At 44.9% G+C, this 26,266-nt stretch overlaps 2 protein-coding genes across 6 annotated transcripts; one reads left to right on the forward strand and one right to left on the reverse strand.

Moving 5' to 3' along the window:
- The first annotated feature begins 664 nt into the window (after positions 1 to 664).
- spcs3 (signal peptidase complex subunit 3) lies at positions 665 to 6,303 on the forward strand. The gene is made up of 5 exons (XM_003456551.5): positions 665 to 914; positions 1,297 to 1,370; positions 1,835 to 1,911; positions 2,912 to 3,027; positions 6,078 to 6,303. Exons 1-5 carry the CDS (start codon positions 772 to 774, stop codon positions 6,208 to 6,210), a joined length of 543 nt encoding a protein of 180 aa, XP_003456599.1. The 5' UTR covers positions 665 to 771; the 3' UTR covers positions 6,211 to 6,303.
- On the reverse strand, positions 6,156 to 26,116 carry kdm2aa (lysine (K)-specific demethylase 2Aa). 5 transcript variants are annotated; one of them, XM_025908108.1, is made up of 27 exons: positions 25,959 to 26,108; positions 25,150 to 25,354; positions 21,023 to 21,161; positions 17,523 to 17,601; positions 17,380 to 17,426; positions 16,726 to 16,904; positions 16,487 to 16,593; positions 16,323 to 16,416; positions 15,989 to 16,142; positions 15,803 to 15,918; positions 15,597 to 15,723; positions 15,234 to 15,463; positions 15,071 to 15,148; positions 13,860 to 13,987; positions 13,520 to 13,643; positions 13,291 to 13,419; positions 12,485 to 12,568; positions 12,077 to 12,328; positions 11,232 to 11,267; positions 11,020 to 11,125; positions 10,307 to 10,930; positions 10,070 to 10,223; positions 9,309 to 9,560; positions 9,060 to 9,223; positions 8,839 to 8,985; positions 8,248 to 8,466; positions 6,156 to 8,025 (listed from the first exon to the last, which is right to left on the reverse strand). In XM_025908108.1, exons 2-27 carry the CDS (start codon positions 25,189 to 25,191, stop codon positions 7,844 to 7,846), a joined length of 3,993 nt encoding a protein of 1,330 aa, XP_025763893.1. In that variant the 5' UTR covers positions 25,192 to 25,354; positions 25,959 to 26,108; the 3' UTR covers positions 6,156 to 7,843. The 5 variants fall into 5 exon arrangements, with proteins under 5 accessions (XP_025763893.1, XP_025763894.1, XP_025763895.1 ...); XM_025908109.1 differs by having other exon boundaries at positions 25,150 to 25,350; positions 25,959 to 26,107; XM_025908110.1 differs by lacking the exon at positions 25,150 to 25,354 and having other exon boundaries at positions 25,959 to 26,116.
- Between the last annotated feature and the right edge of the window lie 150 nt (positions 26,117 to 26,266).

Genomic DNA, 26,266 nt, shown 5'->3' on the forward strand with positions numbered 1-26,266 from the left:
AAAAGAGGAAAAAAGTTATTTTCTTTGTTGAAAGTCTGTCTTTGAATTGTATGCGGTGTGTGTGTGTACATATTTAGACATCTTTGTGAGGACAGAAAAAAATTGGCACGCTACTATACTTGTGGGGACCAACAGACCTTATGGGGACAAAATGTCCATCCCCACGAGCCTGAAGACAGTTTTGAGGCTCAAAATGTGGTTTTATTATCAGGGTTAATGGTTATGGTTACAGTTAGGTTATGGTTATGGTTAGGTTTAGGCTGATGGTTAAGGTTAGGCATTGTCAAAGGAATGTCCTCACTGAGATATGAAAACGAGTGTGTGTGTGTTACAGAGGTTGTAGTTCACCTGCCTTATTTTAAACCGACGGAACGTTTTGAATAAGGAAGTGAGAGCTTCCGCTTACTCATCGTTCCACAGCTCTTTCCGGTTCCTGCCGCCGCGCGAGTTGAGCGAGCACACATGTGCACATGTTTAAACCCGGCCGAGAGTCACAAACACTGATCCATGTTTAATGTGAATCAGAGCCATGTTGGCCTACACACCTATGCTGCTTCACTTAGACTGTGATTCTTTTTAAACTCTCTTCTGGCGGAAAACGCTTCAAATTTTATTTTTATACAGTTTTATTTTGAAAAGCCTTAACCGGAAGTATGTGTTAATTCACGCAACTTCACGTTTCCGGTTTGCGCTAACTCTACATCCGCTGCAGGGCTTGGAACAAGTCTGTCGTTTGAATTAGTGTCTGTGTGGTACTTGCTGGATCCCAACATGAACACGGTCCTGTCGAGAGCTAACTCGCTGTTTGCCTTCTCCCTGAGCGTCATGGCGGCTCTGACTTTCGGCTGCTTCATCACCACAGCGTTTAAAGACAGAAGAGTTCCTGTGGACATCCATGTCTCTAAAGTCATGCTGTAAGTCTCTGCTTTCAACAGCTGTTAGTATCACACCAGGTTCTGTCGTGTCTTTGTTCCGTGTAGCAGAGGCTGGTGGCTGGTTTACATGCTAGCTGTTTGGTGGGAGCCGCTCTGTGGCCTACGGTCCTGAGCCTGGACAGCATCCTCAGCCTCGGGATACTCACTGTGCCTGGAAGGGGTACAGAGCTGTAGTACAGTTCAGAGCTGTGGTACAGTACACAGCTCTGTACTATAGTACAGATATGTACTGTACCACAGAGGTAAACACAGAAGCATTTAGGGTCATGTGAGGAACAGCAGTCGTTTCTTTCACCTTTGCATGCGTCCGTCCCAACTTCTACATATCGAGTGAAGTTTGTAACTTCTCTCTCCCTCACAGGAAGAACGTTGACGACTTCACCGGACCCCGAGAACGAAGTGACCTGGGTTTCATCACCTTTGACCTTTCAGCTGATATCCTTCCTGTTAAAGCATTGCTGTCTTTGATCTTTTCTTCTTGCCATGTGTTGCAGCTGCTTCAGAGAATCTTTGCAATAAGAGTGCACTGTGTGGCTGCTCATGATTGTGCATTCATTCAGTTCTTTGTAGGCTTTTTGTCGTCTTTTATAAAAACTACATCCTGAGACAAAAGAACAGTTTCAAGCAGCTGTGTTTCTTGGGCGTTACTTAACTGGGAATCTGAATGAATGCTAGTAGGTCTGACAGAGATTTCAGCCAAAGGTTTGTAATTATACAGTCATCACATTGATTTTTAAACCAAACTAACCCTGCACGCCCATTGCTGAATCATTCACATTAGCCCTGGTTACCATGGCGATGTACACCATTGTTTTAGGCACTGACAATGCAGTGAAGATGCTCGGATTCATTTTTATTTTCCTCTCTCGGTTCTGTCGATGGTCCTTAACTTTTCCCACATTTGCAGCCAATTTTTGATTGGAATGTGAAGCAGCTGTTTCTCTATCTGTCTGCTGAGTATGCCACAAAGAGCAATGTAAGTCCTAATGCACACACACGTCGACCTTTTAGTAAGAAGCAGACATGAAGCATGCTACATATGGCTTATCAAAGCATCACATTGTGTCTGACGGTTAGTGCACAGGTGAAACTGCAAGTCTGATGCATGAATGCACGCCAGCACTCTGATGGATCACTTTAAGCATTCAGTCACTCATCTCACCTCATCATCATCATCATCATCATCATCACGTTGTTATGAGAATGCTGAGCATGAGGGTTTTTGCACAAGTCAGTGACAGCGGTCCATACAGATCACCGACGGCAAACAACACACAGCTGGGTGGGTTTTAGCTGTCAGAGGATTGGAACTGTAGGACTGCTTTGATATGTAACAGTGAGCAAGAGAGTATGTGAAAGGTGTTTGCAGAGTGTGTGTGTGTAAAAACAACAAAACTCGGTAGTTCATCTAATCCGAGTTTGACAGGATTAAGATGAGCCCAAGTCTCCCAGCTGTTTCCAGAAGTTCCCTGAAGGTGTGTAACTGCAAACAGCAGCAGGATCTGTGTGTAAGCGTGTGCGTCTATGTGGAGCTCAGACAGTCTCGTAACAACTTTAATAGGATCAGCTGGTGTGTCTGTAACAGTGTAACCACAACATTGTCATACGTCAGTGTTTTGGAAATGTGTGACTGTAGCTGTGAGGAACACGGCTGTAAAGGTAACCTACAGCAGAAGGGTGGATTAGATCTTCAGTTAAAATGAGACTTTAATTCAGTGATTCTGAGGGATGGAGATTCAGCATTCAGTGTCAGCATTCATCTCAAAGGCTGCTTTATGTCCTCATACATACATGAGAGAAAGCCCCTAACAATCATACATTGTACCATGCTCTTTTAACTACAGGCTACATTCACGCAAAGGACCTTTTAGCCCGGAGGAGGCAGGGGTCAAACCACCAGCCTGATTGGTAGATGAACCGCTGCCTGACCATGGATGGAGGTCCTGCAGTATAAATAATCTGTGTGTGTGTGTCAGTCTCTGAACCAGGTCGTCCTGTGGGATAAGATCGTTCTTCGAGGTGAGAACACCAAGCTGAACCTCAGAGACATGAAGTCCAAGTACTTCTTCTTTGACGATGGAAACGGACTGAGGTGAGATACCAGATGTGTATCAACACATGTTCTGGACTACTAAAATCAATAACATCCACCAGCAACTCAGTTCAAATGTTGTGTCTACCCCCTCTCCAGAACCTTTTCTCTATTTTGAGCAGTTTTTCACTTTTCATCTTCCTGAATTATCAGATATTTCTGAGTTTATATGTAAATCAAAGCCTGCCACGTGTCATATTGACCCTATGCCTACAGGGCTTGTGAAATCCTGCCTCTCTTCCTTACTCCCACTCACCTCTGCTATCATTCACTCTTCACTCACCACCAGTATCGTTCCCTCCTTATTCAAGATTGCTTCAGTCACTCCCATACTGAAAAACCTTGTTTAGATCCTAACATCTTTAACAACCTCCGTCCGATTTCTAATCTACCCTTCATCTCTAAAATACTCTAAAAAGTAGTTGCAGCTCAAATACATTCACACCTGGTTAATAATAACATCTACAAGAGATTTCAAACTGGTTTTCGTTCATGTCACAGTACAGAAACTGCTTTACTTAAAGTCACTAATGATCTTCTAATCGGAGCTGACTCTGGTCTTCTCACCATCTCTCACTCTGTCCTTCTAAGCAGACTTTCCTCTCTTGGCATTTCAAACAGACCTCTAGCCTGGTTTCAGTCATATCTCCCTGACCGCTCCCAGTTTATTCAACTGAAATCATTCCGCTCTCGCCTATTCCCGGTCACTTCTGGTGTACCCCAAGGTTCAGTCTTAGGCCCTCTTCTCTTCATAATATACATCCTCCCTCTAGGTACCATTTTCCACAAATTTGATCTTCACTTCCACTGTTTTGCTGATGACACCCAGTTATATCTCTCCTGAAGGCCTGATTCCTCCCTCCTACCTTCTTCCTTCACAGAATGCCTATCCAAATTAAAATCCTGGTTTAGTTCTAATTTTCTAAAGCTCAATGAGGATAAAACAATAAAACAGAAATCTTTCTTATTGGTTCCAAATCCAACCTTTTGAAGGCCAACCATTACTCACTCAGTATCGATAACTCCACAGTTTTCCCTTCTCCTCAGGTTAAGAGCCTTGGTGTCATCCTAGACAGTTCACTTTCCTATAAATCTCACATCAGTAATCTCACCCGTTCTGCCTATTTCCATCTACGCAACATTAACAGATTACGTCCTTCTCTTTCCACCCAGTCTACGTCCATTCTTGTCCACCGTCTTGTTACCTCCCGTATTGACTACTGCAACTCTCTCTTGCATGGTCTCCCCCAAAATCCCTCCATAAGCTTCAACTGGTTCAAAACTCTGCTGCTTGCATTATCACCAGAACTCCCTCCTACCAGCACATCACCCCTGTTCTTCAGGGCTCCCAGTGAAATTCCAGATAATATACAAACTTCTTCTGCTCACCTTCAAGGCCCTTCATAACCTCGCACCTCCTTACCTTTCTGACCTGTTAAGCACTGCCTTTTCTGCCCGCTCACTTCAATCTTCTTCTTCTATCCAGCTTGCTGTGCCTTCCTTCTGCCTCAGCACCATGGGAAGCAGAGCTTTTAGCTGCTCTGCTCCCAGGCTGTGGAACTCTCTACCCACAGATATAAGAAACATTGGTTCTCTCCCCCAGTTTAAATCGCAACTCAAAACTCATCTGTTCAAATCTGCATATTCACTGTGAACCCACTGTTTGGTAATTTTATCTTGTGCTTTTGTTTTATTGTTCTTCATTGTGTCATTGTTCTATTATGTGTTTTTATCTATTGTACATTGTCCTTGGGTGTCTTGAAAGGTGCTTTATAAATCAAATTTATTGTTATTATTATTATTGTTGTTATTATTATTATTATTATTATTATTATTATTATTATCATTAACTGTTCATTACACTGACCTCTATTTTTCTCTCTGTGCATAATTGTAACCAGTGTTTCCTAATGCTAAACATGTTACCTGATAGGCTTTTACGATCAAGCTCACATCATCATATTGCTTTATCTTCTTTGGTAGTAGGTGGGCCTCATTAAATGCCAACAGGGGTTAGGGGGCCAAGTCTGCTTGGTTCTTGGCTCCACACGGTCACAAAGAACAGGCAGGCGTGAACCTCCGATGACATGTTCATCACTGTACAGGCTTTAACTTGGACTTCCATTCATTTTTTTTTCCTGCCACCTTCAGCTGACACGCAAACACAGTCCCTCCCTCACACATGTTCTTTTATGATAAAGCAGGGCTGGATATGGTGACCCTCAGTCCTCCCTTACTTACTAATAGGCCTCAGCTGCTGGGGGGATTCCCATGATGCACTGCTTCTTCTTCACTCACTATGTGTTAATACATCGCTCTGGATTTAATCCTTAGTTATTATCTCTGGCTCTCGTCCACAGTGCGTCTTTGTCCTGTCTTCCTTCTCTCACTCACAGATGGCCCCGCCCCCTCCCGGAGCCTGGTTCTGCCTGAGGTTTCTTCCTGTTAAAAGGGAGTTTTTCCTTCCCACTGTCGCCAAAGTGCTTGCTCATACGGGCTCATATGACTGTTGGGGTTTTTTCTGTATTATTGTAGGGTCTTTAACTTGCAATATAAAGCATGTTGAGGTGACAGCTGTGATGTTGTTTGGCACTAAATAAATAAAACTGAACTGAATCAAAGATAGCGTTTAGCAGCAATGGCTCCTAATAAAGCTGTAATGTTGGAGCTTGGCTTTAAGAAAAAGCATTTGAACCCAAAATGTTTGATGTTACAGACGGTAGGATCGATCATGTTTAAAGTCCCCGATTGATGTAGAGACAGGTCTACTAGCAGCTTAATGGAAATGGTAACAGTCTCAGAGTCGAGTCCCAGTCTTGAGTTTAAAAAAAATGATACGTCTTCATTTTTATTTTTTTTTTATTATTTCCCCCATTGCATCAAAAATGGCATCAAGTATGAAATTTAAAACATCCTGAGTATTCTGACAAGGAGATTTGTTTCCCATAATGCAGTCCAGTTTTTCCCGGAGCCTTTGTCGTCTCGTATTTCACATGCTCTTCACACACGTTGGACATGATTGGCTGATTGTCATTATTTCTCGTCTTCAGGGCCAATAAGAACATCACCTTGACATTGTCCTGGAATGTAGTTCCCAACGCTGGAATCCTGCCCCTGGTGGCTGGAAGTGGACACGTCAGCATACCTTTCCCAGAGACCTACGAGACCACTAAGAGCTATTAGAGACGCACACATCCAGCAGTGACTGTGTTCTGACCGCTGAAACGAGATGTAACTGAGTTTTTGGTTTGTAATAAAAGTTGAAATTGGAACGTGTGTGTTTGTGAAGAACTCTGCTGTGTTCTGACAAGCAAACAGTGATGCTGTCAGCATCGGTGTGTTCATGTACCTCCGTCTGGTCTGAGGGAGCAGCTCTGGCTCATACAGTGGATGTGTGCATTCATGGTAAAGCTACTTTACATTAGTTTTATATGAAAAGTGTCACTTTTCATAATCTCTTTGTACCTTTTCTTAGTGGTGTCAATAAAGTGCTTTTCTGTGTTCACTGACCACTCAAAGCGCTTTACAGGTAACCAAACATTCATTTAGCGCTCTTTGTTATCAAGGGAGTCTGGCAGACTGTCAGCTGATTCAGGAGGGGAAAGCGGTGCAGGGGAGTGGGTGTTACAGACTTGACATGTGATGGCTAATGGCAGGTACTAACCAGAAGGTTGGTGGTTCAATCACCAGCTGCTCCAGGCTGCACGATACAAACTCCAGGTTGCTCTATGAATGTTTGATAGAAAGCAGGTGAGGGTAGTAATAGTGCACGTGTGACTGAGGCATGTTGCATGAAGCAGAGTAGAAAAGCACTATATAAGAGAAGACATTAAATAAGTTGGTGCCGACATGAGTGTCTGGGCCCTGGATGGGCTGAAGCTCTCTGTATTAGCAGACTGGGACGGTTCCCATCTTTAACCCTCTGAAGCCTAACCTGTTGCCAGGCGTGTCCTACTCGGGGAGACCCTGTGGTAGACCGAGAACATGCTGGAGAGAGTTCTCAGCTGGCCTGGGAACTCATTGGTGTTCACCTGGATAAGATGGAGGTCTGGACTTCTACCACTGGATAGGAGGATGAAGACTGACAGACGGTTCTTGGAAAGTCTGTTATCAGAACACCTCACCCTTATAATTTTGAACCTGCATTAGTCTTGACACACTGCAAACTCAGACAACAGCCCAACTAACCAGATATGAAGGAGTGTCAAGTGCGTATGTGCTGGTGGCCACGCTGCAGCTGCATGATACAACGTTTCCATATGTGGGACACAGTTCATCAGATACACAGGATGTTTTGGCACATCTGTAAACACAGTGCTTAACAAATGGACACAGAAACTTGGACTCTTTTATATGCTACACTATCATATATGAAACAAACAACATATGTACACAGGGAATAAGTGTTAAGACGCAGAAGAGCAAAACACTGACCACCAAGACTTTTCCTTCCCAAGTCCCCTAAAAAAAACAAAACAGTGCAAATGTTTCATAAGAAATAAGATCTGTGGTTCTAGGTTAGGTGAACATTTTAGACATAAAGGAAATACAACTGTAACAGAGCTTCGTATTCAGGCAGTAACTCGAGATTCAGGGAACAATCTGATCTCCTGGTAACATTTTGGCAGCATTTGCAGATAACAATTTTCAAGCGTACGAGTGTTTCTTGTAGACCAGAGACTAACAGAAATGATTTAACTGACATCAGATGACATGGGGACTTAAAGTAAGCCTTTTGGCAGCTTTAATGCTTCAGTCCAACGTTGGCAGCTTGTGTGATCATAAATAAAATGTTCGTGTTTAGTGTGTGCTCATGTTAATCCAGGCGCTGGATGAGTTTCTCCTCCATCATACAGTAGACAGCCACGTGGGACAGGTCGGAGATGAAGGCGTCACAGGCTCGTCTGCTGACGCCTTTACAGCCTCTGAGGTCGAGCAGGGTCAGAGAGGAGAGACGCTTCAGATAGGACAGGCAGCCATCGGTCAGCTCATTGCAGCCTTCAAACACACACACAGACACACATTTAATGTCTTTATATGATTTTCAGGCTTTGGATCAAGAAAGAAGAGCAATTATGAACGACCACGTGTCATTATTAGTGGCCAACAGAAGTTGTTTCCTGCAGGAATCAAAGGGATGAGGGTCTGCCAATGGAACAGAAGGCTTCCTATACTCGGGTGTGTGAAAAAGCCAACAGTGATCAGTGTGTTTATTCAAACCTGCCAGCGTGAGCTCGGTGAGGTTATTGCGTGTGTGAGTCCCAGCTGCTGCCAACAGGGCGACGGAGGAGTCTGTTAAATCCTTGCAGTGAGCCAGGTCCAGCCTCTCCAGCTGTGGCATGTGGCGCTGCAGGAGCCTCAGAGTGGACTCCGTGATCTCCAGACCGGACAGGCGGAGCGTCACCATGTTCCTCAGTCTGCTGCGGGACGACTCCAAACCTACACACACACACACACACACACACACACACACCAGTACAGCAGATTATAGCTTGTATTCTGATCACACAGTATCCCATGAACTGTACAGGTGTACTACTACTACTGCTTTTTATTTGGATTTGGTTACATTTGTATCTGGATGAAGATTTCTGTGCTTCTCTCTCTGCGGGTTACACCTGAAAACATTTTGTGCTTGATGAAACAAACCCAATCAGCAGTTTTCAGCTGATCACAATCAGTGACTAAAGAACACGTCCCGAGCTGCTCGGCAGCATGGCCACTGAACTACAAGCACTGGCGCTGCACCCCCTCCACAGGAGGGGGCGAGGGGGGTGAAACACAGCTCACTGAGCCCACCGTGCCACTGACCAGGCAGCGTGATGATCTCTTTAATCTGGGCGTCTTTGACGCCGTCGCACCAGCGCAGGTCTAGCAGCCGTAGATGGGGCAGAGTGGGAGAAACCATCGCCGACAGACAGGACCAGGGCAGACCTGTCACACTCAGCTCTCTCAGGCCTGAACACAAACAAAGGTTTAATGAGACTCTTCAGGACAGGAGACATTCTCTTTGGGACACTGCGCATTCATACCTGGGAGTCTCGTTAGCAGGCAGTTCAGCTGTCTCTTGGCCATGGGCGTCCAGGAAAGGTCCAGAGAGGTGGGCTGTCGTTTGATAATGCCTGCGAGGGCCTGGTTGCTGAGCGGGCTGCACCGACTCACATCCAAGTGGCTCCACAGACGTTTGTCACAACTCCTGCACAGGGGAGGAAGCGGTGGTCGTTTCACAAGCAGCGCAGAGCTTTGCATGTACAGAACAAGGTGAAGCGAGTGTAACGTACCACTTGTACCAGGCCTTACAGACAGTCATGCATGCCAGCAGCTCAGCTCTGTTCAAGTATCTGAACACAGACACCCAAACCTCCTTCTCCCCGCCTCTCTCATTGCCCACATCCTTAAAGGAGAGCAGAGATGGCAACGCTGGGGAAGACAGGGTGGAGGACGCAGGGTGAGGAGCAGCTTCCTCTTCCTCTGAAGAAGACACAGAGCGAGTTCGAGCGCCTCTCTCACCACGGCTACCACGCAGGCGAGGCCTATGACAACACAGCACAACGTAGTTCTTAGGTGCTATGCAATCACGCACATTTGACACAGGCAGGAAAAAGCTGAATCGCTCCCTTATGTACCGAGTCTGGTCATCTAATGTTCAACATACATACAAACAGCCTTATGAGCAGTCTGTTACTGACAGACTGATGGAAATCTTCCCAATAAGATCTTCACTCTGGCCTCTGCTACTATAAGAAATGTAAGTTTTCTGTGCTTTGATTTAATATTTTAAACAGTGGATTGTGCAGAGCTTTTTTCTCTGTATTTATTATTGTGCTATCTACTGTACAATATAAAGCGCCTTGAGGAGACTTTTGTTGTGATTTGGCGCTATATAAATAAAATTGAATTGAATTGAATTGAGCTGGCCAACAGCAGACGCCCAATCACAGCAGCTGACTGTCCCAGGACTGCTCAGAGGTATCGGACATCATTGAATCATGGATGGAACACCAACACGTGACATGAAAGCTCAATATGTGCTAAAGTCTACCTGCCGGGTCCTCGTGGGGTTATGCTGTCAGCCATGGAGTCTGTGCACCGGAGCCGTGCAGGTTTGGACAGAGCGCCCTTTCTCTGAATAAAGCCCTGAGGCCCTGCAGCAGCCCTCGGGCCCATGGCTGCTTCCAGCTTTGGAACTATGGAGCCTGCGGCATGAAAAGAGTCTTCTGTTATTCATGCTGCGCCTGCAGATGTGAGCCAATCCTAAGTTGCTGTGCTGGTTTCTTACCACACTGTCTCTTGGCCTTGTTGGGGCGCTGTAGAGTCACCGTCAGGTAGGAGCCACTCAGCAGGTCATCACTCAGATCAGACACCAGCAGGACCGGAGGTTCTGGGTCCGAATCCCAGCGTCCTTCCTCCTCCACCTCTTCTTCCTCATCATCCTCCAGAGTGTCCATCTCCTCCTCTTCAGGGTCAAACTGCCCCTCACTGTCTATGTCTTCATCCTCATCATCGTCAGTCCTGCGCCGTCTCCTGTGTCGACGATGCTGTTCTTTATCTCCATCCTCGCTGTCCTCCTCTTCCTCATCCTCTTCATCGTCGTCATCCTCGTCGTCCTCGTCATCGTCCTCGTCATCATCGTCGTCCTCGTCAGATTCGTCAGACTCGTCTCCTCTTCGTTGCATTCTTGAGCCTCCACGCAACCTGACCCCTCGTCCTCGGCGTCCAGCGTCCCTCATGCCAACACCTCGCTTAAGCTTGAGGACAGAAGACGATCCCGGACTCAGCCCTGCTCTGCTGCCTCTGTGGGCCAAGCCTCCTCTCAGCAGGCCTCTCCTGTTAGCGCCAAAGGCCCTCTTGGAAGAGTGAGTCCCACCCCGAGCGTGAAGTGCCATCTTGCTTCTCTGAGAGGCTGCACATGGAAGAACAAAGAAATCAACTCTGTTTTCTTGATGCTGTCGCTGACTGAATCGATGAAAACAGATTTTAACAGCCACAAACCTTCATCGTCATCGTCACTGACAGAGTCTTCTCCATCGCGGCTGTGGCGCTGGCGTCTGTAGATCTTAGCCATACGAGCGTCAAGCAGAGAGGAGGACTTCCTTTTCTGGACACCGTGGGAGGAATAATCAAAGCGATGGGAGACATAACGAATGAAAAAGGAGGACTATGGTCGTTCCCAATCTTAGAGTAGGGATCTGAGGAACACTCACCAGTGGAAGGCTGTCACCTCGGTCACCTTTAGACTGCTGCAAAGACAAAACGGATTCTTTTAGAGTAGAAACGACCAACAGCTCAACTCAAAACCTCGATTAAACACTGGAGCAACACAAACATCAGATACGTGTTTTTTTAATCCCTCACAAACTCCCCGTCCACACATCAGCATGCTTTTACATCGACCAATCAGTGCTCACGGTGTGCACACCATCAGACATTTACATGAAATCCTGTCACAGTCGGCGTTTTACGAGCTCACAGCGACCTCCACCACAACCACCAAGTTAGCGCTGAAGCTCAGACACTCATTCTTAACTCAGTACCTCTCTAGCTTCAGAGAAAGGACATTTATCACTGAACACAAGCGCAATGAGACGATGCAGAGGGTACTCGTGTTTGTTTACTGCTCTCCGATGCTGGGAGCAGCAGAATGATTAGCACGCTCACAGAAAATGGTTCAAAATATCCATTTCCTGTTCACAGAACGTCAGTCAGTGCTGAGTCAGCAGGACCACAGAACACCAACAACCACATATTCTGTTCGTTTGTATTTATATGAAACACCTCAGTGTGTCATATGTTAATTATACAGACCCTGCAGTATAACATATGTGTCCAGCCATAAATGGATATTTGCTGCTTTACAGCTGAAGTCAGGATGAGACCCTGACTGCGTCCCAGCACAGACACTAAGCCCAGGGCACTGAGTCGCTGACATCCTTTAGACCAAGCTTTGTGTCTCTTCTCTTAACAAAGAAAGAAAAAAGATGGCAAAGAAAAAGGAGTGATGTAAGCGACAGATGGGTGGATTTATGCACAAACAGGCGGCACCTCTCACCAGTCTCGAGCTGATTGGCTGAGAAGGCAGAGGGGCCGCCACCAAGAGAAGTGACGCTGAGGAGGAGGAAGAGCAGGAAGGAAGAGAAGGAGCAGGGAAGAAACCACAGCGGACAACCTCCCCGTCCTGATGGGGGCCCACAGGACCCCCTATGCTAGGAGAGGGCCCCGGACCCAGCCTGAGGACCAGGGGGCCGTGGGGACGGATACGCTGTTGGTGGCCAGCAGCCAGCGATTCATCACTGCCTGATGACTGTGACGGAATTAAATCAAAGTCAAAATTAAATAATAATGAAAACAAACAAGAGACATAAACCCATTAGATCTCTCACACTGTGTGTGTGTGTGCGCGCGTGTGTGCGTGTATGCACCCAGGCTGATAACAGTGGCTAATTAATGTATTGTGTACCTCTGGATCAGTGATGCCCTGCACACACTTCGGGCACTCCCAGCAGCTTGGCAGGTCTTTATTCACCACTCCTTCCCCCTGAACCTGCAGACAAACATGCAGACAGTTACTCATGCTAGCACACAGGATTAATGATAAGAAAAAAACAAACAAACAAAAAAAAAAAAAAAACACAGTTTATGCCTGGGTCTGCCTTTGTCACAATCTAAATACAACCTGGAACCTTCATGTTTGTGCCCATCCTTCAGATATGACATGCTGTCATAGTTACTAAGGATCCAGCTTCTATTTAAGATGTAGCGAGGTTTGCTACCTAGAGGACAGTATGGTACGAGTATTTCTAACCTCATTGTTTTTCTCTGTTTTTTTCATATTTTCCTTTACAATACCCCTGTTTATACCTTGCTCTAATGCCGCTGTTGGTATGCTAGTCTGCTACGTACATATATGTGTATACTGTTTTACTTTATATAAACACACATTCTTTCATCATTATTACTTCTCCTACAGTCTGATTCTTGCCGTGCACAAATGGTGGACAACAATACCTCAGCCTGCCTTTTTTTGTGCTTTTCTTTTGTCTGTTTTTGTATAGTAAGATACATCCTAGTTCCTCAATTTTTTTTTCTAGCGGAATATTCAATATTGAATAGGTATATTTTGCTAACTTTGTATGTCATCATTGAAATCAATAAAACAAAGTGAAAACATAAGATGTAGCGAGGCTACGAGCCCTGAACTGTCAACAACAAGAAGAGTACATCCCACTGAGCTGAGTTCCTATATGCTCCGTGTGTGTGTCGTACCGTGAGGCAGGCAGGGTGGACGATCTGGGCACAATTGGAGCATTCCATCAGAGTGAGGGAGGGGTCTCCGGTTTCCTCCTGATTGGGCTCTTTGCAGATCTCACACACCGCAGACAGAGGCAGGCCCGGCTGGAAGAGACGGGGTCTTCAAGTATCTCACACACACCTACATGTTGCTAATTACAAAGACAATAACTCTACTAATAAAAACAAGGACCGAGTTACTAACAGAGAGACACTGTCGTAGAACACAGGTCTGCTTTAACTTCCCTGGGCCTCCAAACTTCTTCATGTCTCTGCAGAAGTTGCAGTCTCCACACTCAGGTCTCATGCAGGCTTCACAGCGTTTACACCTGCGCGCGCACACACACACACAATGACAGAACAGGATGGCTTAAAACAAAGCACGCAGCTGTGGGAGGGACAGAATGAAATCCAAATGTGAAAATCATTTCACTGTAAATAGTTAAGACAACATATCAAATGTTTTAAATATGAAGTTTAATAAATTGCAAAAAACTGCATAAACTGAAGTAACAAAAGGTTTGATGCAGGTACGACTTCTTTACCTAACCCTGCGTCGTCTCAACACGGACATGGAAGACGCTGGTTTTTGAGGTCGTGGAGTGATGGGAGTGGAGGACAGTTTAGGGCGAGGTGGTGGTGGGGGAGGGGGAGGAGGTTGGTACCATGACGGCTGGAAGTATAAGAGAAAAACAGATAGGTACAGGTGGAAAAACATTTTAATCATTTACACTAGAAAATGACTTTTATCACTTGGACTTGATGGATTGTTCAAATTCAGTTACCAGCAGTCCAGCACACTGGGACGGACATTAGCAGTGTAAACTGGTACGATGACACAGGAAGTATATATGCTGCCTTCAGAAGCCGCCACAGCGGACCATCAGCCCCCATCTCACCCTGTCCCCCTGCATGTCCTCCTTCACTACATCCATGAACCTCCTCTGAGGCCTTCCTGTTCCCTCCTGCTCCATCATCCTGCACTCTCTTCTCATCCTAGCTTATGCACCATCAATCGCTTTTAAATTGCAGGACAGAACAAGTGTGCGAACAACTAAACAAATGGTAGTCATCCTACCCTGTCCCAGTTTGGCTGTATAAGGAAACATTTACCTCCAGGTGACGTGGAGTCACCCACCCCACCCACCCCCGTGAAGCAGAAGAAAACAAATGGAAAAAAAAAGCTGAATATTGGGTTTGCTTTATGTGCATGTTATTGTTATATAAATAATAATAATTATTACTGTTATTATTATTGTTGTTTAAATTCCCGAGGCAGCCCGGCTGTGATCCGCTTGCACGGCTGGTCACAGGGACTTTTACGATTGTTTGTAATGTCCGCTCGATTTACACACAACTTTGCACGTATGCACTGTTAGCTCTGCTGGACAGACGAGACCAGAGTGGACATGTTAGGACGTGTCCAAACTTGGTGCTGTGTATTATGACCACAGTCGGCATGAACACCTCAGAGTGGAGAGCTGAGGATTTGCAATCAGTGTCTGTAACGCAGAGTCAGATGTGGAGCCACGTGTCCATAAACAGTACATACAGAAACTGCTTCCAGTTATGTGTGTTAAAGGTGCTTTTTTTAAAAACTACTGAATCATGAGGTGTACTTCACAGGACTGTGGAGAGGATCATAAACCTCCTTCATCTGACTCAATCTCTCTCTGCAAAGACTGAGTGGTCCACGGACCGGAGGCAGGGTTACCATGACGAGTGTGCAGTCTGTTGGTGAATAAACACCACTTACCCTCTTTGGCCACCTGACGATGGGCCGTCCTGTGTATGACATGCTGGGATTGTCATTAGCGTGCTCCTTCAGTAGTGCCTGCAGGACAGCAGAGACATGAGCGTGACAGAAAGAACAGCGATGCTCACGTGGACCTCCACGATGACATACAGAGGAGCGATACCTTGATGTGTGTAATGAGCGCTGGGGCATTGTGTATCCCTGCTGGGACACACTTCTTGTTAGAGGGTAGAGCTTCCAGTTTACCCAGCAGGTTCCAGAGTCCCTCCAGTTCAAGGGGGGTCAGGTGGACCTTAAGTGGAAGTTTCTCAGAGTCTTCCTCACTGCCAACACCCTCCCCCTCAGTCTTCAGCTGCTCACTGACTGGATCTGAGCCACACGGATTCTTCAGACCTTCACAAAGGAAATAAGAAAGACTCAGAACCGACCACTATGGACCACACAACACGGTTGCGTGTCCCCCAGTGGGCAGTGACTGGGGGTTGAAAGTAACGAGGAGGCGTTACAAACAGAGCCGTGTACATACCAATGCCCAGGGAGTGTTTCTGAAACTCTGGGGTGAGGTAGGAGGTCTTCGTCAGGCTGAAGACGTAGCGTTCCAGCACGTACCAGCACATCTCATAGTAGAAGGGGTAACGAAACTTTGCTGGAACCTGCAGAGGAGGTTAAAGGATTAAAGTCTATTCACTTTCCTCTGTCATTCAGCAGCTCATGCAGAGCCTGTTCACCTACCCGCGTTCTGTCCTCTATACTACAGATGTTGAGCTGCATGGGGATGTTAAAGCTGTGCAAGAAGTTTCCTCCAAAGACCATCGAGTCCACCGGGGTGTAAACGGCATGGATCCAACCTGTAGCACACAGGTGATTATAATACCACCGGAATGCTTCTGCAGGTTGTGAGTGCACGTTAGTGTGTACCTGAGGGTATGATGAAGGTGCAGCCCTGCTTCAGTTCAATCCTCTGACAGTCAGATGCTCGGTCTCCCAAGAACACATCTCCTTGTTTCCCTGACAGTACCCAGTTCTCATAGAGCTCCAGGTTCTGAGGAGTCGGAGGAATCAGCCAAAACACCTGAAAACAAAAGTGCAATTCACTGTGCTCTGCTCTGGGACGGGACAAAACAGACACTCTTTCAGGTGGCCCCTCCCCTTCTAGCATGTTCTTTATACTTAACAGGACTCATGCGTTGACCCGAAGCTGTAACGGGAAAGAGATCGTCTCCCTACGTTAGCTGACCCCTCGTGGCCTCACCTTGCTCCCTCTCAGTATGTGGTACCATACTGAAGTCCCACCAAAGTCGATGTGGAAGTCTGTGTAGCAGCCCTCAACACTCATCAGACAGTATCTGTGGAGACACATCATCATCATCACGGCTTACATCCTACCGTCACACTTACATACAGCAGGACACTTACTTCTGTACTTTGGGGTACTGCATGTCATTGATAGAGTTAGTCGAGTCTCTCTGTCTCTCTTTCAGATGCCGAGGCCACATGTTGTCCACCCAGTCGATCAGATCAACCTACACGTGCAAACGTAAGACAAAATACAAACAGTGAGAAAAAAAAACCAAACAAACAAACAGATTAAATTCACTTTAAAGGTTTTTATTTTGTGTCAGCAGTTCCAGTCAAATAAGCCTGCAGGTACTTACTGTGGCAGGTCTCTTGACCCAGTTCTCCAGTTTGGTGTGGCTGAACTCCAGGCTGATAACATTATAGAGCTTCTCTCTCTGACACGGGGGGGTCTCATAGTAACGTGTCCACTGGGCCATGGACATCTCGGTCCCCTTCTGAGTGCTCACGTCCATCACATCTATCATGCGTCTGCTACCTGAGAGGGGAGCCTTCTGTTAGACACAGCGTGACAGAAGAGGCTGCTCACAACAGCTGGACGGACGTCAAGCTTCTCCAGAAACCTCACTGACTGAGGAACGTCGAGACAATGGCAACGTTCAAAGTAATGACTTTATTTATTATTTTGTCCTTAAGTTAATCAGCAGTGAGTGTGTTTCACATACAGGCTCATTGGATGATTTGGCTCTATATGAATAAAATTCAGTTGGTGCTAATCTGAAGCTAACTGTACACCTATGTACATGATTCAGTTAGAAATCGTCACTAATTAGTATTACTGAAATTAATTTTCAACAATTAGGATCAATTTCATCTTTGTTGTTAATAGAAAACCCTGTATTTTAAATACGTGTGTAATTTCAGCATTTATTACCTAAATAACTTTGTACAGCGAGGCAAAGCCAGGACTGAAGCTGATGCTTAGCAGCAGTGTGTAACTGAACAAGTCTTACCGACAAACATCTTGACATCATTGACACTGAAGTCAGGATCTGGCATCCTGCAGAACCAAAGGACACAACATTATTACATCAGCTCATTTAGTTTATAGACGCTGGCGTATTTAATAACACTGAAGTTACACAGGGGGGCCTACTTGATTCCCAGTCCATCAGGCTTCTCAAAAATGATGGGGTCCCTCAGACCACCTCTCTGAATGAATGCATATGTAAAGTCTGCAGAGAAATATACAAGCGTCATTCAATACAGGACTATAATCCATAGGACAAGAATTTAACAGTATTGTTGTTGTTTCTTATATTAGGACAGCTTCCATCCTTTCAACAGATAAAATCCTCCACAAATGCCTGATTGACAGTTTATTTCTACACTCTGTAACTGGTGTGTTACGTTTCGTACGCTGGGATTTGTAGATTTCATGGGGGAGGTGATGTCAGAGTGCATGCAGCTGACTTTTTACAGGTCACATGTTAGAGCACAGCTCATGAGATCACGGTGAACACCATGTGCACTGTCCAGGGTCCTGAAAGCACATCTTTGTGTGGCATTCCTAATAAACTGGCATGTCGCACTCTTCAAGCACGATCTCTTAAATTTCTGTGACACCACCTCAGTGCAGCAATGACTGTTGCTTTATATGACATGCTTTTTCATTTAAATATTCCCTCGCTATAAGATTTTAAGAAGCAAAGAAAAAAGCGTCAGGCTCTGAAAATAGACCTCAGACTCAAAGCTTAGAACAGCACCCCATATAAGAAACACAAAGACACTATATCTATGAATACAGGGTCTTTGTGCATTGGTCATGGAAGGCAGGTACATGTCCAGCCAAAACACTTCACACGTGTGTGTGTGTGTGTGTGTGTGTGTGTGTGTGTGTGTGTGTGTTGGGGAGTAACGGAATACATGTACCGCCGTTACGTATTTAGAATACAAAATATGAGTAACTGTATTCCGTTACAGTTACCGTTTAAAAAGGTGGTATTCAGAATACAGTTACTTTGTTGAAATAAATGGATTACACGGCGGTACTTTCCTGTTTCATATTGTCGCGGGTCAGGACTGTTTGGGTTTGTTTGACAGCTACGTTCTGTTGTTCCAGGCGGCAGCGTTACGGTTGCCATGGTTACAGGGTGACGCGCTCTCTCTCTCTGCGTGTTTCCTGGGTGAGAGAGTGCTTTGTTGTTGTTGTTGTGCTAAGCTAATAGGCAGAATGCTACAGGCATGGCTCTAAAGAATGTAGCTTCATAGGCAGTGTAGTCCGTGCTGCAGGGAGAATGGACTACCATACCCGTTATGTGTCTGTGAGCGAGGGAGGGAGAGAAAGGAAAAGTCCGAGCTGTCACGGAGCAAAAACGGGAGCTGGAAGCATGTAAATATAATAATAACCACTGCAGCCAAGAAGAGTGCCTGACGAGCCCAGCTGTAAGTAAGCTATTAAGACTCAACTGTACACTGTGTTCGTGTTTTCCTCCGGAAAAAATAAGTTCCGTTGGAGCAGCCTTTCAACGCCTCTCTCTGTCTCTGGCAAGCAAAGTTGACCCAGACAACAAAGTAAAGCTAGTTTTCAGCTACCAGCCCGACACGGAACCCACTGTATTAGCCAGAGGTCCCTTTACTACGGTTCAGAGCCGCGGACCTTCAGTATCAGTAATAAATCACAGCAATAGTACATTCACGTAGTTGTAAACAGCACGATAATATATTAAGTAATCCAAAGTATTCAGAATACGTTACTCTCATTGAGTAACGTAACGGAATACGTTACAGAATACATTTTGGGGCATGTATTCAGTATTCTGTAGTGGAATACATTTTAAAAGTAACCTTCCCAACACTGTGTATATACACACACACACACACACACACACACACACAGACACAGAGGCCTCTAGACTAAATTTTTGACATGGGCGCACCGGTGCGCCCAACTTTAAAAATTTAGGCGTACCGGCACAAAAGTTAGGCGCACTCAAATTTTTCAACCGCATCGCTTAACACCGCAGTTTTACATGTGCACTTTCTTTGGGGGGAAGTCCATACAGACAATATTCATTTCTAAATTATTAACTAACAAACTTGTGCTTAAAGTGCTTTGTCAATATTGCAGAAAATGTTAAACTTAATCACCATCGTGGCTCCTCTGACGACCTGTTTGCTGCTGCCTGCTGCTGAAAGGCAGTGGGGAGAGGGGACACTTGGGCAGTGCATTTATTGCAGCATATAATGTGTTTTCTGGATACACTGCTGTTTTCCAGAAAAACAGCAAAAGTCAGAGGGAATTCATGACGACATTGATCAAATGTGAAGCTAGTTTGCTGCTTCTTTTGCTGCTGGCTCAGCGAATTTTGGTTGGAGAGACAAAACCTGCAGCTCAGAATCTAGTGCAAAAAAGAGGAAACACAGCGCGGACCCGACGCATCAGAATCGCTGAGCTCCGACAGCGTGTCCGTGTACGTGCCATCGGGTGAGAAAGCCGAGAAAGACAAAGTTGATTCTGATGCGTCGGGTCCGCTCTGTGTTTACGTCTTTGTGTGGAATCCGTTAATGAATTGATATCACTTTATTCAAGCTACTCACCTCTCTCTTCCACCTGCACTTTCAACTGGACCACGGCCAATCAGAGAGGTCCCGCCCCTGACTATCTCTGATTGGTTTAGTCCACGATAGGGGCATAATGTGTGTCTGTTGTTGACCACACGGAGAGTTGCAGAGATTTTTTTTTTTTTTTTTTTTGTTACCCGAAAATATTTGGTCGCACCGGTGCAACCAGATAGATTAGATAAGATAGATGTTTGTTTTTATATATAGGTGTTTGTGCACATACATTCTTACATTTGTACATATGTTTGTTCTTATAATTCTCACATTCCCATTCTTATATTTTGCTTGTTCTTCTGTTATTGTATTTTGCACACAAGAATTTCACTTGCATGTGCTGTACCAGTGTACCTGCACATGTGATGTGACAATAAAAGTTATTTGATTTGACAAAGGGAGTGGCCTAGTTTATATTCCGAGTATCAAGCCAATCTGCAATGCTGTAACAACAGGTATTTGGACGAGCTGAACAACGCACCCTGTAAGAGCTTAACAGTGCACAGACTCTCTGCAGACAGGATAGTTTCTGACGACCATACGGGAGCAGTAATAAGGCCTCAGGGAAGCCCGACCACAGGGGTCACCTAGTGTGAGCTGCTACAGGATAACGCCATGCAAGGCCCATATTCATTTCACTTTACATCATTTAACTTTCATGTAAAAAAGTAAAATAGTACTTTGAACTATTCATTGAATGTACAGAAAATGCTCCTTTGACATATCTCACAATGGTTTCTTGACAGGTCAACTTTGACCTTGGGCGGCAAAAAAATGAAGGTTAACATCAAACACGTAGCCACGTCTTAGTTTAAAGACTATTCACAAAAATTATGGGTAGTATAAAATGTAGTGCTTTTACCATTTGATACAACCTTGACCCAGTTAAATCAGCTGATATCGGTGTCTACTGTCACACAAACATTGAATGTAATATGTTGATGTGGGTTTGGCTGTTGGACTGCTGGACGGACAGAACCCAGGACATACTGCCTCCCTTTGGGAGAGAACGATGCAGACGGCAGTGTTCACACCAACCTTTTCCATCCATGCGAAGCACTCTGTCAGAGCTGAACCTCTCACTGTTAACCTTCTCCTCCAGGTCAAACATCCTCCTCCCATCAATCTCCTCATCCGAGATGCCATCATCATGGTAACGCTGCTGATTACGAGCACGCTAGAGAGGAGAACAGAGTAAGAGGGATGGTAAAAGACAGAGGACTGAAGTCTTTTGGATGGACATTGGACAGTCCTCCTTATTAAACCAACCGCAAAAGAAAAAGTCCATAAAGGTGTTTCAAAGTGGCACTTCACAGAGTGGCAGCTAAAAGGATAATAAGTAACCATTTCTATAGCCTCGTGCCAAATATCTGAAAACTCTAATTATGGTTCATGAGGTTCTGTAGGTGATCCTTCCCAGCACTGCCAAGTGTTCACTCACAGGGATCACCCCTGTTGTATTGTAGGCCTGACATAGCAGCTACTGAGTACTGAATGGGTATAAATGAAATGGGACCAACTTGAACGGCAGGCCACATTAGGGCCCACCTCAATTCTTTTTGACTAAGAAGATGAAAACGGCTTCATTGTGACACACTAGGAACTATAAAATCAGCACCAACTTTGGGCCCGAGGCTGCAGCCTCCCTCAGCAGACACCGAGAGGACACCAGCCCACCACGGGGCTGACACACGGAGACAAGCACACACTCAGGTCACACTTCATGTGAGACTTCTGGTTGCAGCTGTCGCGTCACAGAACTTATTCGGGTTCACGTGTACAGATGTGACATTCAGACAGATGTGAACTGCAGCAAAGAAAGGGAGGCAGAGGCATGTGTGTACATCAAGGACAGCTGGTGCTGTATTCTGCATCATCATCATCATATTGTTAGTCCAGGATCGAGACTGCAACTGACCATCACATTGTTGTAATATCATAGTTGTTTATATCAGCGTCTTCTGGAGCAAACCACAAGCTCTCTAAGGCTACGTTCACACTGCAGGTCTTAATGCTCAATTCCGATTTTTTGATCAAATCCGATTTTTTTGTCTGCTTGTTCACACTACACATAAAATGCGACATCAAACGCGCTCTAGTGTGAACGCTCAAAGCGGCCCGCATGCGCAAAAGAAGATGTCACACACAACTCGCTCTGTTTAGACCCAGAGCAAACAATATTGTTTGACTGACGGCCCTTAATATAAAGACTTCGGACTTTATGTTTCCAGATTTTTGCTTTAAGTTATTTTGTTATTTACATAATAATGCAAATAACCTAATAATGATCCTTTTTGCTGTTTTAGAGGAGCGGTGCTTCAAAGGATAGTTGCAGATTTCTGTCAGAATCTGCAGAAAATACAGTAAAAATAAAATGTTCACATTTCTCCAACGTGGTCTTCCTAACGGTTTCACCGGATGGTAGGAAATCGTTCGCGATGTCCTATCGGGCGCTTCTCTGGCGCTGATAATTGGCGTCTGTCTTGTGTCAGTGACGTAAAAGACTGATTTAATGCGACTTGACCGTTCACACAGCAGTCGCTTTCTAAAACATCGGATATGTATCGGATTCAGTACCACATACGAAAGTGACCCAGATCGGATTTGAAAATATCGGATTTGTGCCGTTCACACTGTCATACCAAGATCGGATACGGGTCGCATAGGGGCGAAAAAAATCGGATTTGATGCGCTTTCGCCTGCAGTGTGAACGTAGCCTAAGTGTTAATAAACAAGTTATCAAGATAAATTAGGATAACAGCCAACTTATTTCACTGATGTTGGTTTGCTAGTGTTAGTCTTTATAAACACCTGCTGACTTCTTTTATAATGCTAACTGAAAGCGCAGGCGACGTCATTGGCTGGCTGCAACATTTATCCTGGCCCTGCAGCATTATTATCATTATTATGGTGATGTCAAACAAATACTTGGGGGTATATACTGATAACACACGCACACTGAACCTGCATGTGAAACATCCATCACTGTCTTCATTTTCTCAGGACTCCTACCTTATTAGGTCCTTTTTAAAGAAAATAAACAGGACTACTGTAGAGTATTCTGGAGTTGAAAATGATGGGAAAAAGGCACTGGGTGCCATCTTATCCTAACCCCTCATACTAAGATACACACACTCTTCATTAACTAATGCCTCAGGCACAGATTCATTAGTACTTTTGGCCATTTGTTGGTCATTATAAGTCATTCAGCATTTTCCTTTGTATAACGTACAAGAACTAAAAGGTTAACTATATAGTTTCCCCTCAATAACCTCCTTATTAGCTGTATTTTCATAGTAAATAAAATTCCTGTATATGAATTTGCCTACGATTTCAAAACCCTTCTAAGGAACATGAACAGTAATTCTGCAGGTACACAAAACTGCAAGCAGCAAGTGTGTCTGTTTATTCAAAAACATATTCAAAAGAAAAGAAAAGAATTTGGACATTAAAGCAAAGTGCTGGTTATCACCACTCCACACCGGCTTCCTCTCCATACAGAAATGTGTGTATGTTAACTCCTGATGAAAGCTTGAAAAAACATGTTTATGCTGTACTCCATTCGGATGTAGACGCAATACAATAAAAAAATAAATCTACTCAATATATTTTCCATGTTCATGGGCTTGTACAGATCATTTTCTCTGCACAGCAGTCAGATTTCAGTGTGTGTATAGCAGCTGTTGGCCTGTTGTATCATGGCTTGCACCCCCATTTGTCCCCTTATGGGTCATTTAAAGGCAAAACAAAAAGTATCTTAGAGACCACTTTATGCACAGAATGTGGACACTCCACAGTTCTGTGAGGGCACCTGGTCCAAACAGCTGACTTGAATCAAAAACCCACCAAAAACTGTACGTCTGAAGTTTCTCAGTCATCCAGCTCATCGTAGTCTAAGGAGCTCGGAAAGAAAAGCATCTCGACTTCAAGTGTCTCGAAGACGTTTCATGCAAGAAGCTTCTTCAGTTCTAATGAGACATAATTAGAACGGACATAAGTTTTCAAACTTAAAGTCGAGATGCTTTTCTTTCCGAGCTCCTTAGCCCAGCAGACCCAACCCCCGGGACACGGACCAGCACAGTGTTGAGCTGTGAAATTTATAGTTTTCAGGGTTTTTATTGTTATTTTTTTTTTAAATTGTTTTTATCGTTAACTCTGTTTCCCTGGGTCTTTTCTCGTTTGTTATGAATAAATCTTTTTTTTGGAACTGGTACTGGTTTTATTTTGTTGTATCCGCGACACCTTAAAGACCTGTCCGTGACGTAATTGGGTCTCGTTTTTTATAGCCAAATGGGCACAGAAAAGATGGTAGCCAAGATGTTGTTGTACCTTTATAACCCCAATAAAGTCTATTCTACTTATCCTACAAAAAAAAGACAGAAATATCAGTTGAAGAAAAAGAGCTCACATGAAGTCTGAAGGTCGATGCCAACAACCTCACAGCCCCACACGTGTTAACAAAAGAAATGTGAATGTGATGGAGGCTACAGAAATGCACCCACATAATTGAATATGAAGGCAACATGAGCAGAGAGTACTAACATGCGGAGGGACTGGCTGTGTTAGGTCAGTGAGAGAGTCACAAACTAATGTGCACACATTTTATTTTGTTAAATATGAACACAATGATAGCGACGTGCTGCCATGTGTCGGACAGAGAGAGGACCAGTGTGTTTATTTGGTAGATCAATGAAAGGATTCAGTTACTTAAGAGGGAGTTTGCAGTTTTGTCTTCTTATACAATATTTGAAATTTAAAAACAAACAAATATTTGTGGGTGTTTTCCTGTTTGTATTACTTAAACACCAAAGTGGTCATCCAAAGAGACGACAGTGCCAGCAGTGGCCCACACCTCTCCTCAGTTGGACACCCCTGCTCTACAGCATATCTTCCAACAATGCCACCCTCTGTGCTTCACCCTCACAGACCCAGGGCATACTGTGATGCAGCTTTGTCAGAGATATGGTGCTGCACAAGACGCACGTGAACCTGAAGCTCAGGGATAAAGTTGCAGTGATTTGACTGAAGGCAGACACTGAGTGTTGAGACTGCTCTTGAACCAGAGCCTGTGTCCCTGCATCCTGCAGTGGTCTCGCGCTGTAACAGAAAACAGGGCTCATGCTGAGGTAGCAGAACCAGTGTGTTGGAATCTGCCCGACACTTACCAGTCTTTTGCTGTAGCGCGGTTTGGAATCATCCATTTTCATTCATGGAACCAAACGCGGGTCCTGAGTGCCAATGCTCCCTACAGAAACCAATGGGGAGTGATGGTCCCACAGGAGCCGTCTCTGTGGCGTGGCCTGTCCTGGCAGGGCTCTCTGCCTAATTCACTTCTTACAGCTTAGTCGGATACAGAGCCGGACTCGCTGGCTTTTAGAAAATCCAACAGGACCGTTTAATGTTCGAGCTTCTTTATCTGCTTTTTAACATCCGCACTCGTCTCTAGCTTATGTAGCTGCCCTGTCACTACCCTACAGACACAAAGTCGACATGACTCCGAAACGGTTATCAACATTAAAAAAAAAAAAAACCAACAACAAGCTGGCACTATTACTGGCTTTAGTCCTAGCATGGTAATAAAGTTAGTTCCTTCACCGAACAGCCGCCATTTTCACTATACCCCGCCCACAAACGGACACTGGACCATTCACAAACATGCCCACGACCCTTTCATTGGACTACAGCTGTGCCACTCACGTGAAAGAGCTGTAATTTCTGATTGGATAGGGCCAACCAATCAACAAATAAAGAAATTGGGAAGGGACCAATAACAGCACACATCCAAAACAAACTCACATCTAATTGGTTGATATAGTCAAAACAGGTCAACTAGTGGACAAATGCGTAATCAGTTAAAAGAACTAGCCAATCGCGCTAACAGTTATCACAATAACCACCGCCTATCACTCAATACAACTAGTCATTACTTTCAAATAACACAATTACACAAAAATAATGCGTTTTAAATGCCTACCCCCATCGCAACGGAGATCCGTCCACTTACAAACACCTGCCGTAATCTGAGACGTATTACGCCCTCTGTGGCCTGTTTCCTTCTCCCAGAGGCACACGGCGGACGGACACGTTTTGTAGCCTTCAACCCAACAAGGAAGTGCCCGCAGCCCCATAAATGGAAGTGCACTTTGAACAGCTTACTGTTGATTGGCTGGAAAATGTTGCGTAGCGCTCGTGATTGGTGGCAGGGACTGTTTGTCAAACGCGTACAGCTTGAGTACGGCGAGCGAGAGGAAAACGTCGGCAAACGCTTAGGTGAAATAAAAT

The sequence above is a fragment of the Oreochromis niloticus genome, linkage group LG6 (genome assembly GCF_001858045.2).
Source record: "Oreochromis niloticus isolate F11D_XX linkage group LG6, O_niloticus_UMD_NMBU, whole genome shotgun sequence".
Classification (NCBI taxonomy): domain Eukaryota; kingdom Metazoa; phylum Chordata; class Actinopteri; order Cichliformes; family Cichlidae; genus Oreochromis; species Oreochromis niloticus.